We start from the raw sequence: 14,029 nt of genomic DNA on the forward strand, positions 1-14,029 counted from the left end.
GTTTATTGTAAGTGTCATACTGCTATGTTGCTTGGAACTGCACCCAAGTCTTTCACCCACTGTTGCACTTGTGTATATGGTTGAGTGACAATAAAGGGATTTGATTTAAGAACCGAATTATAATAGAGTAGAATTAAATAAGAATCCAAATATTACAAGTATTTCCACACTTGGCTTTCCTTGCAAGCACACAAAGATGGCATCATGTCTCCTCTCATTCAACACCTCGACGACACACATCCACAGCAATCCCCCCCCCCAGTGGACTCAACTGTAACTGCGAGATTTGGTGAGAGATCCAAAGGGAAGAACAGGATAATTCAGCTTTGCCCACGGCAAGCAAATGCGCAAAGGAAAATCAATTTACAATATTCAAGTAGTGTTTTTAATAGTTGACAAGCTGGTGCAGAATGATTACTCAATCAATTACTGGTGCACATTCCAACAATCTACCAGTTTAAAAGGTCAAATTTCCCCCTGGATGTAATAGTGCAATAAATGATTGATGATCAAATCCGAAAGCTTCTGTCTGATTGTTGTAAAATTGTGGGAAAAAACATTTAAAACAGAGCTGGTGTGACAGGGATCTGTTGTGTTGTCTTCTGTACCCACAGACCCATTGAGCAGGCCAGTGGAGAGCGGCTCTCGTGGTATGACTACTATAAACAAGGGAAACAAAGCATTGAAGGTAAGGTCACATGATATCTGCACATAAAACCTTTTTTTTGTAGTAGGGGAGACAGGTACATCTTCCCTTATAATTTACAGACTACTACAAATCTACCTGCCATCTGTTAGTATGTGAAACATATATGTGTGGCAACAGTAAAAGTACCATTCAAATATTCACATTGTGAAAGACTTCATTATTTTGTATTTAATCCAAAAAGTTAGAATGTTATAATTACCATCAGTTGTTGTGGACAATTGTAACACTTGGAGAGAAAAAAACAAAAAACATAGAATATAGAAGTCCCTGGATACATACAGTCATACACTGATCAGCCACAACATTAAAACCACCTGCCTGCGGCCTGGGTAGCTCAGCATGTATTGACGCTGACTACCACCCCTGGAGTCGCGAGTTCGAATCCAGGGCATGCTGAGTGACTCCAGCCAGGTCTCCTAAGCAACCAAATTGGCCCAGTTGCTTAGGAGGGTAGAGTCACATGGGGTAACCTCCTCGTGGTCACTATAATGTGTAGTTCTCGCTCTCAGTGGGGCACGTGGTGAGAATAGCGTGGGCCTCCACACGCGCTATGTCTCCGCGGTAATGCGTGATAAGATGCGCGGATTGACGGTCTCAGACGCGGAGGCAACTGAGATTCGTCCTCCGCCACCCAGATTGAGGTGAGTTACTACGCCACCACGAGGTCTTAGAGTGCATTGGGAATTGGGCATTCCAAATTGGGGAGAAAAAAACCTCACCTGCCTAATATTGTGTAGGTCCCCCTCTTGCTGCCAAAACAGCGCCAACCCGTATCTCAGAATAGCATTCTGTAAGCATTCTGTAGCATTTGTAAGCTTTGAATGTTTTCATAGAACAATCTCCATCACTGTTGTATTTATGTTACATAAAATAACAAGATAAGACAGGAAAACCTCACAAATGAGCACCACCCTGTCATAATGATGTAGAAATATGAATAAGAATATAAACTAGGGCTTTCAATTATTAAAATTTGTAATCAAATTAATTACATGGTATGGCGATTAATTAATCGAATTAATCGCAGTAATCGCATACATAAATATTTGCTGAGAAAGCCGCTCAAATAACAATAATTCAATATATAATGATGATATAATTATAAATAGTTATATTTAAATAATTATAAATAATATATATATATTATAAAAAATAATACAGATAATTAAAATGCATTTTATTATTTTCGCACACAAGTTAAGCATAAAAAAATACAATACAAAAAGTGGCTTTAGAATGCAATATATTGTTTATTTCCATATTATTGATGTCACATCCTCCAGATCTGTCTACATGAGATCTCCTTCTCCTGAGTATTAACTCGACCTTGGACCACAATTCCCAGAATCCCTTTTCTCCCGCCATTCTCACACACACCTGTTTCCCATTCCCTCATCAGCTCCCTGTGTATTTAGTCTTTGCTCTGGCTTCACTTCACTGCGAAGTCTTGCCAATTCACCTAGTTGTTTAGCGTTTCTGAGCGTTTTCTATCTTGTTGGCCTGAGTGTTTTGACCATTGCCTGTTCCTTGGATTACCCTTGTTGTCTCTCGATTTGGATTTATTTGCATCATGTGGATTTGCTTATCTGGTTTGACCTCTGCCTGTTTGACCACTCTCTCTAATATACTCTGCTCATGGATCTTCCCTCTGTGTCCGATTCTGATTCATCACAATTGAACATAAGTCTATTGGCCTACAGTTCATAGTAATCCATTTTGCAACAGAATTCAACAATCAGTCCGAAATTTATTATAAAGGTTTGTTTAAGGACGCATCAATGTACAACAGACGGATGCTTTTGGAATGTCTCGGTTGAGTCACGTCATAAACGTACCATTTTTAGGTCGCTGTGTCAAGTTAAATAAAGTTTAAAACTTAGAAAAACAGGCCCCTGGAGAAAACAGGTGGTACTACAAGCTTGAATTGCTCTGATATAAGGAATATTCCTTATTATTGTCCGGGGACATGATTAATTGCGTACATTTTTTGAACACGTTATTTTTTGTATAATTAATCGCACAGAATTAACGCGTTAAATTGACAGCCCTGATATAAACATAAACACCAAAGTAGTCAGGTCATATATCAAATGAAAGCTCCCGTTCTTAGGGTTGCGACTAAATAGTAATTTTGTTGCTCTAACACCACAGTTCCAATAAATATCAAAAGAATCATGTGAAATATGATCTCTGTGAGACAACAAAGACAAACGTCTCCTTTCTGCCCTGATCACTGCTTCTGTAAGCCCCAAGTATCCACAAATTATAGAAGCTCTTACCTTAGGCTGTTTTCTTCGAATTGAGCCATTTTCTACTTGTCCATGAGCTTGCTTGGGTAAATAATCCAATGCTATATCTCAGATGTCAGAACAAAATATAAATTTCAGCAGAAAAAGCATGATAAACAAATCATTGGAAAAATATGTTCTTGACTATTGATAATGAATAATTATACATCATTACAAGGCTGAGGATCTCAGCTTTCTTACGACAACTATATTAAGCTTCTAGTCCACTTAGAGGATGAGATATTAAACAAAATTGTGGGGAAGGTGCGTGGGATCACAAAATAGACTGAATGTCTATGGACATTTCCAGTGCTCCGCTGTGTTAGAGCACCACCTTTATTTCAGATCTGTAAATTGTGATGAAAATTTATTTTTTCCTAGTATTTGCTGCCATCTAGTGGAATGAAATAACACTTTTTTACAGGAAAATAGAGCAAACAGAACCTAAATAACAGGCTTTCAAAAACAGGATTATAAAAACATTTGTATGTTCATCATTAGATAAACATATATGTATGTAAACATATGCAATATTATTTATAAATTATTGGAATCACAGCCATGATAAACAACTTGTATGGTATAGTAAGAATCTGCCATTCATTAATGTTAACTTTTAATCAGCAACTTAGATATAAAACAGATATTAGTTTACTTTGGACAACAGGCATTCTAAAACTTACTTTTATACCTCAAAATCAGTATTTTGTTGACCGTTTCTCACAAAGTAAAATGCTCACTCTTCTTTTTCTCAGACAGAGAGAGAGAATTCTACTCAATAAATGTCATCAATCTAGCTTGATTATGAGAAGAAATTTAGAGCTGCAGAGTTGCCCCTTGGTGCAGTCTCCTCTGGTCTCCTCTCTCTTGATCTTGTCTTCTGCTCTTCTGTCCAGGTGAAGCGAGAGCCGGGTGAGAATGGCACGAGTCTTACAGACGATGAGCTGGTGTCCATGTCCGTGCGGGAGTTGAACCAGCACCTGCGCGGTCTAACCAAAGATGAAATCCTGCTGCTTAAGCAGCGGAGGCGCACGCTTAAGAACCGTGGCTACGCTGCCAGCTGTCGTGTCAAACGCGTCACGCAGAAGGAGGAGCTGGAGAAGCAGAAGGCGGAGCTTCAGCAGGAAGTGGAAAAGCTCGCCTCAGAAAATGCCAGCATGAAGGTAGAGCTGGACGTGCTGCGCTCCAAATATGAGGCCCTCCAGAGCTTTGCCAGGACTGTGGCCCGCAGCCCAGCGGCCGCTGCCAGGGGCCCCATCACATCTGTTTTAGGGCCTCTAATACCAGGCAAGGTCGCCACCACCAGTGTCATCACCATCGTCAAATCCAAAACAGAAGCACGCTCGTAATGCACAACTGGGGGACATTGTTAGTATGTTTGTCAGTGGATACATCAAGCACATGGTAACTTTGATCATAAAGGGCACAATGTAGCAAAAAATCATTTTCATACTGAGAATTTTTGTCTTGTTTTCCAGTAAAAATATCTAAACATTCTTAAAACAAGATAAATTTACTTGAAGCAGAATGTCTTGTTTTCAGAGAAATCTAACAGTTTCAAAATATAAATAATTACCAGAAAGAAAAATCAGATTTGGTGCAAAACGTGGGACTTTTAACTATAACCAAGCCCAAAACCTCCAAGGAACTCTTATTTTGAAATGACAGAGACTTGGCTCTGTTGACGGGGCACGCTTTCATATATTCACATTTTTCTTTGCATGTCCTTGCTTTAATTTGTAACACTTGATTATCTGATCAAAATAACAAAATATGCATTTAAGTGAGTAAAAAATGGATGAATAGAATATTGTCAGTAATGAAAGATTTAGATACAGCAAATCCCCATGTGATTGTTTTTATTTCACTTTTAGAGGCCGCTGTTACCATAGAATCAAGCTGTTCTAACTGTGGAATTCTCCAGCGCTGGCCTCAGAAGAACATGGAGGAATAAAAAAAAAAAAAATATCTGCAACTGTTGGCCTAGGTTTTTGCCAATAACCGATTTTTCTAAAAAACAACTATCAGTACCGATTAATCGGTAAAACTGATATATCGTTCTAGCTCTAATAACTTAGAAAACCTTAAACCTCCAGCACCGGCCACAGAAGAACATGGAGGAATAAAAAAATATATATATCTGCAACTATCGGCCAAGGTATTTGCTGATAACCGATAGTTCCAAAAAGCAACTGTCGGCACAGTTTAATCGGTAAAACCGATATATAGGTCTACCTCTAATATTTACATCTGTTTGTGTTTCTGTGACAGCTGATGGTTGTGCACCCCCTAACAAGTCAATGAACAAGGAGAATATATAGACATTACTTTGAATTTGAGCAGAAAAGTGTTTTAGAAAGTAACTTAAAAATGAGGCAATTAGTAATGTGATTACTTATGAAGTAATTGACAAAAGATAATGATTACAATTTTAGAGGAGTAATTAGTAATTTGTAGTCAATTACTTTAAGTAATTTACCCAACACTGGTCATAAGGGTGTGGAATAATTGGAGGTAAATAAATAATGACATAATTTGAAATATTCCTTTAATTCCTAATGAAAAGTGTTTTTCAAAGACCTGTGCTTGATTATTATCAACTGACTAATTTACTGATGGGTGAAACTAAAGGTATTCTCTGTTAATGGCACTCCTCTAGAAATCTGAATTGTGTGATTCACAAAGCAAAGTTCTTAAACTTTTAACAAGTTTTCCATTTTCTTTCCTATTTTGTTCAATTCCATTAGTGGAATGCTGTTTACAAGTTATATTCAGAGGAATATGACCAGGAGAGGCAATAAACTACTGTCTTTATGCATGGGAAAACAGATGAGCTATCTGTACAGGTGATGTTCATCTTTTGCAGACATGAGTTATGAGGAAGCCTTTTCTTAAATATCGCAAACTGTTCTGTTATCGAGAAGAGAGGCATTGACGTGTTTTTAGAAAATGGTAAGACGTGGGTAAAACTGATCATTATCACTTTGTTCAGAGTCGTAGAACTGTAGTTTCGCTGTTTTGTGATTTGTGGATGGGCTGGTCACAATTAATTTCCAAAATCAACCTGACACAAGCTTTGTTTTATTGTTAGCAAATGGTTGCTGTCTGACAAAAAAAACTTTTCTGAATATGAAAACAGAAAAAAAAAAACCTTTGTTATGTATATGGAAAAAACAACACTGTTTGATATACATTTTGCAATTGTACCAAAAGTGGCTTATTATTGAAGTCTGATTGCTTTTCTAGTAAGTAGGCGCGTGCAGTGGGGTAGCGCGTGACGTAATGTGTACTGTATGTGGTCAGGTGACAGTGTAGTTCACTGTATAAGTGTCCTGCTGTATTCTTTAATTGAATATTAAGAAATAATATAGACCGTGTACAGAAGCCAGAATCCATATTGGCTCCTTCCATATCTCTGTATCTAATGAAGATGTCTTGCACTTGGAACATCTGGGATTTGTTGAATAATACAAACATGAAATACCCATTGTGATTCCTTCCAGGACCAAACCAACTGTGATACTTCACAACAGTGAATAAACAGTCTGTGGTTCTCTTCCAGTGGGGGTACATGGCCAAAACTTCTGTAAAGTGCAATTTATCTGTAATGTTTGGCAGGTGACATGTTTATATGGGCTCAACATTTCAGCACTATCACAAAAATGGCCAGACTTGAATTTAAAGCGATAGCATTATTGATCTTTTCCAAAACCTAGTGAGTTGCCTAAATAGGCAGAATTTTAAGGCATCATAGGCAAACATCCTACATCACGTCTATTTCAAATGGCAGGCAGCATGATTGTAGCTTCTTTCGTCCAAATTCTAACATAGCATTTAATTTATCCATTACGGAGAATGCACTGCGACAAGCTCAGTAAATCGATCAAAAATGGCAGATGAATCAAGAGAAATGTCAATTATATTTTCACAGCTACAATTCACAAAGAAAAGTATCCATACAAATAGTTTAAAATAATTAAAAATGAACTATTTTGAACTCAATATGTGTGTGCTATGTCTTTTTATGCTTTTTAAGAATCAGTAGAGTGCAACAGTGCCTGCCCAATTTTTCAGCCATCTTGGTTCCGGAAGTATTTTTATATATTTTTTGATATATTTGATATATATATTTAAGTATGTGAAAATCTTTGTAGTTCATACCGTCTTTAATGAGGGAATGAACTACAATCCCATAAAGCATTGCAAATGACATAATTGAAAAACTATGGAAAAATTATTGATTTAAAGTTGTTGATTATAAGAAACAATATATTTTAATTTCATTGCAAAATAGTAAGACATATATATTTATATACTCAGTCTGAGAGTGTAGGGAGAGCGACTCGATTGTGTCATTCACAGTGCGTCATGGGAGTGGACAGTTGCTTCAGGGCTCTTTTGGCACATTTTGTTTGCCGTGATTCTCTGATTGGTGGAGCGTTTCTCTTCAGAAACGTGGGTAGTGTAGTTCTTCACCAGGAATTCCCTTATGAGGGTCCATTTGAGTTGCCTTAGAAGCAGATAGCAAGGCAGCTCAGTAGGTTTTGGAACGGAGCCATAATATTTAAGACCTTGTCAATTATATGTTGTGTGTCTAATGGACACAGGTCGTTGATGGATTCCAAGCAGAACACCCATATGAAACACTTTATGAGAGCTCTTTGAGAGATGATCAGAGTATTTTCAAGACAGCAAGTAAATGGACTAATGAAGTGTGCTTATTTTGATACGGCATGCTTTTCCCTGTCATTTACTCAGGACAGTGTAATAAAAGCACCAAAATTACTTCATGTTGTAGCCCTGATGTGTGTTAAAGCCGTGAGAATCAGCTGAAGGGTTGAGTGAGGGAAAATGGATTGTACTATGTCATGGCAAACTTCGCAAAGTATTGAGTATTAATGACACTGAAAATTCTCAAGTCATTGACTGCAGTGGATTTACAGGAATTATTCACTCAAAATGAAAACCGCAATCATTTACTTACCCTCATGTTGATCCAAACCTGTTTGTAGCTTGACAAAAAGAAATTAGCAGATTGAAGTTTTGTGTTCAACAAAAAAAGTCAATGAGTAAATGCGAGTAATATGTTGATAGAACTTTCATTGTTGGGTGAACTATTCATTTAAGAAGAAAATGAATGCATTGAAATGTGCTGGCATTGAAACTTTGATGCTGTGAAATGAATGCATTGCCCTCTCACCTCATCTGATTCAAGGCCACAACAATCAGTATTTCAGTATTCTGAAAAATTTGCAAAAAGAGATTTTGCTACAGTAGAAATATGCAGTGTAAGGTTTCAGCAGTTTTGGGTGCAGGCTTTCAGAAATTTGATGACTTGTTAGTTTTTTGAGCTGATTGCTCAGATAAATCACTCACCACATCCTAACAGTCTCCTTTCTTTCTTTCTATCTACACCCTCTGTTTGAAAGCTTCTTTAGCAGCCTCTTTTCTCTGTGGTTCTCAGCACAGTTAATCCACACAGCACTCCTCTGTGATGTTCAGTGTAGTTCGTGGATAAGTGCCACACTGTACTTTTTATGTGCACATCAGTTATTGATTCTCTTGACTAATGATGTTTGTGGTAGCTTGTATTATAGCACTATTGTAAAAAGGATCGCTAAGGAGAGAGATGTTTCAGTGAGGTAGAGTCACTACTTTGATGTTAAATGGTCTTTACGTGCATAAATTAGCTTCTGTTCCAAAACCTAGTGAGCTACTGTACCTCTAAGCAGCACATTATGCTGCATTCTAAGATACCTCGTTTTGGCCAGATTCTAAGGCTGCATGTATCTTTTGTTGAGAAAATTTTGCAAATATGTATTATGTCAAGCTTGGTTAAAGACATCAGCCAAGATATGATGGATAAAGCAAAAAAAATTATATTCTATAAAAATTCTATTTCATTCAATAGCAAAAATTATTGATAGAAATAGTTTCACCTAATTAAAATAGACTACTTTAATCAATTTGTGTGTGCTACTGTAGGTATTTTTATGCTTGGAGCCTAAATCGCTCTGTCAGTTTAGCAATATGATAGTGCCAAACTCTACTGGAATCAATTGTTATTTGAGTCTCTCATGTGTGGCATGATGCTACCAATGTAGAGCGTTCCAAATCAATCACTTAAAGCCTAAAGTATACTTCAGTCAGACACAAACGCTGAGCGTACAGGACGCATGACACAAATCTCATCATCAGCAGTGTGCGCGAGTACTGAACGCGTGCAGCCCGATTTTTCAAACTGTGTGTCTTTGAATGCACTGAATGCACATGCGCCTGGAGTTATTTGCACTAATCAGTTGGTCCACAAGGTGGCAACACTTACATTTTAAACTGTTGCTGTCACGAAGTAGCGCTAGAAGATGTAATCGCCGCTAAACATTATGAGATGAAAGTAAAAACAACAACATTGGATGTGCAAGTCAAGAGCGTTTGTGTGAGGAGGTCTGAAGATAACTAGAGTCTGAAAGAATATAAAGACATCTTTATGGGTCTAAGTTTCTGAAGAGAAAGACCGGTGTCTCATAGCAGATGTAGCGTGCATGCGCCAAATGGAGTATATTTTGACAGGCTTGTGTTCGACGGTACGCAGACGCTGTGCATTCGCGTCAAAATGGAATTATACCCAGGGCTTTAGGCTCCATTGCAGTTAGGGTGCTGCCTTAAGCCCTAGGTATAGTGCTTCCATTTTGACACAAACACTCAGCGTCTGCGTACAGTCAAATGCGAGCCTGTCAAAGTATACTCCATATAACTGTGCATGCATATACGCAGACGGTTGGCACATGCACGCTATGACTGCATGAGACACCAGACTTTCTCTTCAGGAGTTTAGACCCATAAAGATGTCTTTATAGTCCTTCAGACCCGAGGAAAACAAATGCAGGTGTCTCCAGACCTCCTCACACACGAGCTCTTGGCTTGCACATCCACTGGTATTGTTTTTACTTTCATCTCCTGATGTTTAGTGGCGATTACATCATCTTCTAGCGCTCTTTAGTGACAGCAACAGCTCAAATGTGAGTGTTGCCACCTTGTAGACCCACTAATTAGTGCAAATAACTCCAGAATCATGCAAACTTTGCGCATTCAAAGAAAGAATTGGGCTGTGCGCTTTCAGTGATTTGCGTCACGCGTCTGAATGAAGTATACTTTGCGCTTAAGGTTACAGTACATCCACACTAATCCATCCGTTTTCAGTTTCCTAACATCACTTTCCAATGCGTGGCCTTCAGGCGATGTTCACACTAATACATTTTCGTTTAAAAAACTTAGCTTTCAATTTCCTAACATCATAATTTTCCAAAGTATTCACTAATGGAGAGTGTTTATGAAACACTCCGTTTTCAATGGAGGACAATGTCGTTCTAGTGTGGATGAGAGGCGTAAACATAGCAAAATCAACGCATTTTTAAAGAGTGGCCTTAAGGGGCGGTCACATTACACTTCGCGCTCCATTCACTCCCATTCAGATGCATCCGAATGCAGCAGACCTAAACGCAAAGAAAATGTTTACTATGCTGCGTACCAAAGTTTAAGCTTGGTGAACTCTGAACCGTGAATTCATACAAAGAAAACATATTTTAAAGCAGCGTGTTTTGTTGTAGGAGAGTGAGTAGAAAAAATATTTTAATATTTTTAATATAATACTATTTGCTATTTTTGATGTATTATTGACTTACACCAGAAGTCCTCGTGACATCATATTGCGTTGCGTTGCACCAGAAAAAATACATGCTTAAAGCCTAGTCAGTGTGACCACACCTTTAGGCTAAGTTTACACTAGGGGATGTAAGGGTTTCACGATATACCTCGGTTTTAAAACAGACCGTTTCATACCATTGACATCACATTCATGGTATTTCATGAACATAAAGTCAGGTTTTTTCTGAACTTTTCTAAAATCCAAATCAGTTCAATTAAGACAGAATCGGATACATTTACACAACATCATATAAACCTGACGTGATAAAATAAATCTCTAAATTGCCACCTCTTTATTTTACATTCAACCGTCACTCCATTTTAAGCGCAGCACACTTTGAAACACAATTACGTTACAAAATGTATTAGTGTGGATGTGGCCTTGGCAAGTAACTGCCTATGTAGACAGAAGACAGTGAGGTTCCTCGATAGGTTTTGGAACAGAGCTACACTATTACACAATATTATCACAATCTTGTGAGTAAAATCTTGTGTAATTTATCATTAGGCCATTTTACAGGCCTGGTCATGGGTCTAAATTAATCTTTCGTGAGTGAATAATCAAAAGCAAAAAACAAAACAAAAATTCATGAAAGATAGAGCAATTTCATGCACATAGCACATGAAAAACAATATTATGAAGAATTAGGCTAATAGTTCGTTGTATTCAGTGTTTTGTGTGACTGTGCAGGTTTTTTATATTTGACACCAGAGTAGATCTTTGTCTCAGAATTGTGGGTCGGAAAATAAAGCTATGAAATGTCAATTTATGATTGATAGAATGTGTTTTGGTTATTTTTATCAGTGAGTTGTAATAAGAAATATTGCAGGACTTTGTATGAAACAGTAAAATGGGTGAATTGTATCTTATTTATTGATTAAATTATTGTACTTTTGCAATCTACTGTAGATACACCAGTGATCTGATGTCTTCATATTTAACAACTGTGGATTTGAACCATGCAGTTAACCATTTCTCAAATGTGGCTAAGTTATTGATGTACTGTTGTATATAATGTATGTTTGTTAAAATACAGCTTCTTTTATTTTGTATATGACCAATAAAAATGTTTTATTGGCTACTTTTGAAAAATATATGAATGCTATTCGGTTAGTTGTCAGACAAGTTTTTCAAGGTTTTTAGTCAAAAAGTCCAATTGCACAAATGTGTTTTCTCTAGCAGTCGTTTTGTTTGTTGGTTTCAAACACCTAGTTCAGATGTAACTATTTTTGTATCTATCATTAACTAATATCCCAATATAATTTTTTCATAATGTAACCTAGTAGACACACTACAGCCACACTAGCATGCATTTAGACAAGAGTAAGTTAATGAAAATGAAAAGGTTGAACCATGTTCTCAGGTTAAGCACATTTGGCATGTTGTCACATGTTTTAAATGTTATACATTTATTAATTACAAAATTTGTTGGCCAAAACAATGGTTTGATTATTTGTTATGTTACCTTTTACATTTTTGCTGTTTCATGAATTGTTTTGTTTCATAATTGTTTACTGTTTACATTTTGCTGAAAGCATATGATAGGATGTATAATGACTGATTCCATTGTGACAACTTACCCCATATACGTAGTATCAACAAAAGGCCAACGTGTGTTCAGTGAACTTTTTTCTTTCTTTCTGGGCAATAATAGTAAAAATATTCAATAGCTTTTTTCTAGCCAAGACTTAAAGATCACCACCCTTTGAAATAACCGCTTGAGTTAAAAGTGTGACAGCTAGCCCCAGTCTCCCCTATATTTTTGGTAACGTTCCCTGGCATTGTCATTGACCCAGTTCGATAGATGTAAAAATAAACGGGCGGGGAAGGCTTATTGCTGTTCATCTTGGTTTTAAGAGACTGCTATCATTTAGATGGCACAATTTCTCTCTCTGTGATCCAGAAAAATCTGTCAGTCGACCTAGTTCAAGCAGCCTCTGAGGACGTATTTTTGGCCTGACGTGAGTAAAACATTGGAGTCAGGAGTGATGTTGAGGTGTGCCTGTCCTAAATTTGGGTCGGAAGCAGACAAGGCATTTTTGAATCTATCTTTAGGAGTATTATTCACTGGCCCAAATGTTTCTTTCAAAAAAAGATAAAATGCAATGTCTTTTACATCAGAAGCCTCTTCAATTTTCATCATCTTTAGAACACTGAATCTTATCACTTAGGTTCATGTACTTTGATATGGTTTGACAACCAGCATAACATGGCAACTAAGTACAACACTTGTAATCAAAAACAGTAGGTTGACTTTTCTCTAGCGAAAACTAATCTGTGCTTATCGAAATTCCATACACGGCCTCCAGTGGCTAAAGAGGTAAGTGTTGTTGGGCGAATGGGCAGCTGTTAGCTCTATTTTCTGGGTGTAATGTCCATGGAGGGATGCCAAATGGGAGTTATTTTCTGCTGTACAGGATGTAATACAGTGAAGAGGAATGCATATTTTATAAACTGATCCCTCCAACCCAAATCCCAAACCTAAAGTAAAAATGTTACGGGGAAAGAAGCAACTTTCGGATCACACTCGTCATGCTAATGCGATTACTTACTGGTTTCAATGCTGGATTTGACCCCAGGTCTCACATGCCGCAGACGCAATGCGCTTCTGGTCATACTACAAGGAAAGGAAAACAAACTTGAGATGATGTAAAAATGTCTGATGGGAGATGGCGCTAGTCAGTGAGTCGGCATAATCGCTGCGTCCGAATATCCATACTTCCCTACTATATAGTATGTCAAAACCAGTATGCAAATGGAGTAGTCTGAATCCTCAGTATTCATAAAACAGTAAGCAAGAAATGCCTGGATGACCTACTATTGCCGGCGACAGTGGGGAACATCTGGCTTCAGGGCTGTAGAAGGCCCGCGAGATCAATTTAACTAAGAATAAAAATGGCCTTGATTCCATTAATTGTAAAAAATTAAATAAAATTAAAATAATGATTTCAAATTATTTTAAATGATAATGTAAAATACCGTATAATGGAAAGTCCCTTTTAATAATGTTTTATTTTGGTGCATGAGCAAGTACACAATGCATGTTAATTTCAACCCACAATAAAAAATTACAAGCAACTGTATGGCCCCTGAATAATTTTGTAAATAATCGAATGGCCCTTGGTCGGAAAAAGGTTCCCCACCCCTGCTTTACAATCCCATAATCCCTCGGGAGCAGAGGAGGCATCACGTTTAAAACGCTGGATTTAAAAGAACAGTGGTAAACCGCGAGCTGGATGGCTCTTCTCAACTGTAAGTAAAAGTTGTTCCTTGTGCTTAAATGGTGCTTGTTTTACAAAACCAGAGTAGATTATTTTCGCGAGTTGC

General features: G+C 37.5%; 1 protein-coding gene across 1 annotated transcript in view; it reads left to right on the top strand.

Annotated features, from left to right (window-relative positions):
- Positions 1 to 9,321, top strand: part of LOC127452182 (transcription factor MafG-like) — a 64,621-nt gene extending 55,300 nt beyond the window's left edge. The window contains exons 2-3 of the mRNA XM_051717488.1: positions 615 to 688; positions 3,894 to 9,321. Coding sequence (XP_051573448.1) covers positions 653 to 688; positions 3,894 to 4,346 — 489 coding nt within the window. The 5' untranslated portion in view covers positions 615 to 652 and the 3' untranslated portion in view covers positions 4,347 to 9,321. The remainder of the gene's footprint in view (positions 1 to 614; positions 689 to 3,893) is intronic.
- The last annotated feature ends 4,708 nt before the right edge of the window (positions 9,322 to 14,029 follow it).

This window comes from Myxocyprinus asiaticus, chromosome 14 (genome assembly GCF_019703515.2).
Source record: "Myxocyprinus asiaticus isolate MX2 ecotype Aquarium Trade chromosome 14, UBuf_Myxa_2, whole genome shotgun sequence".
In the NCBI taxonomy this organism is placed as follows: Eukaryota; Metazoa; Chordata; class Actinopteri; order Cypriniformes; family Catostomidae; genus Myxocyprinus; species Myxocyprinus asiaticus.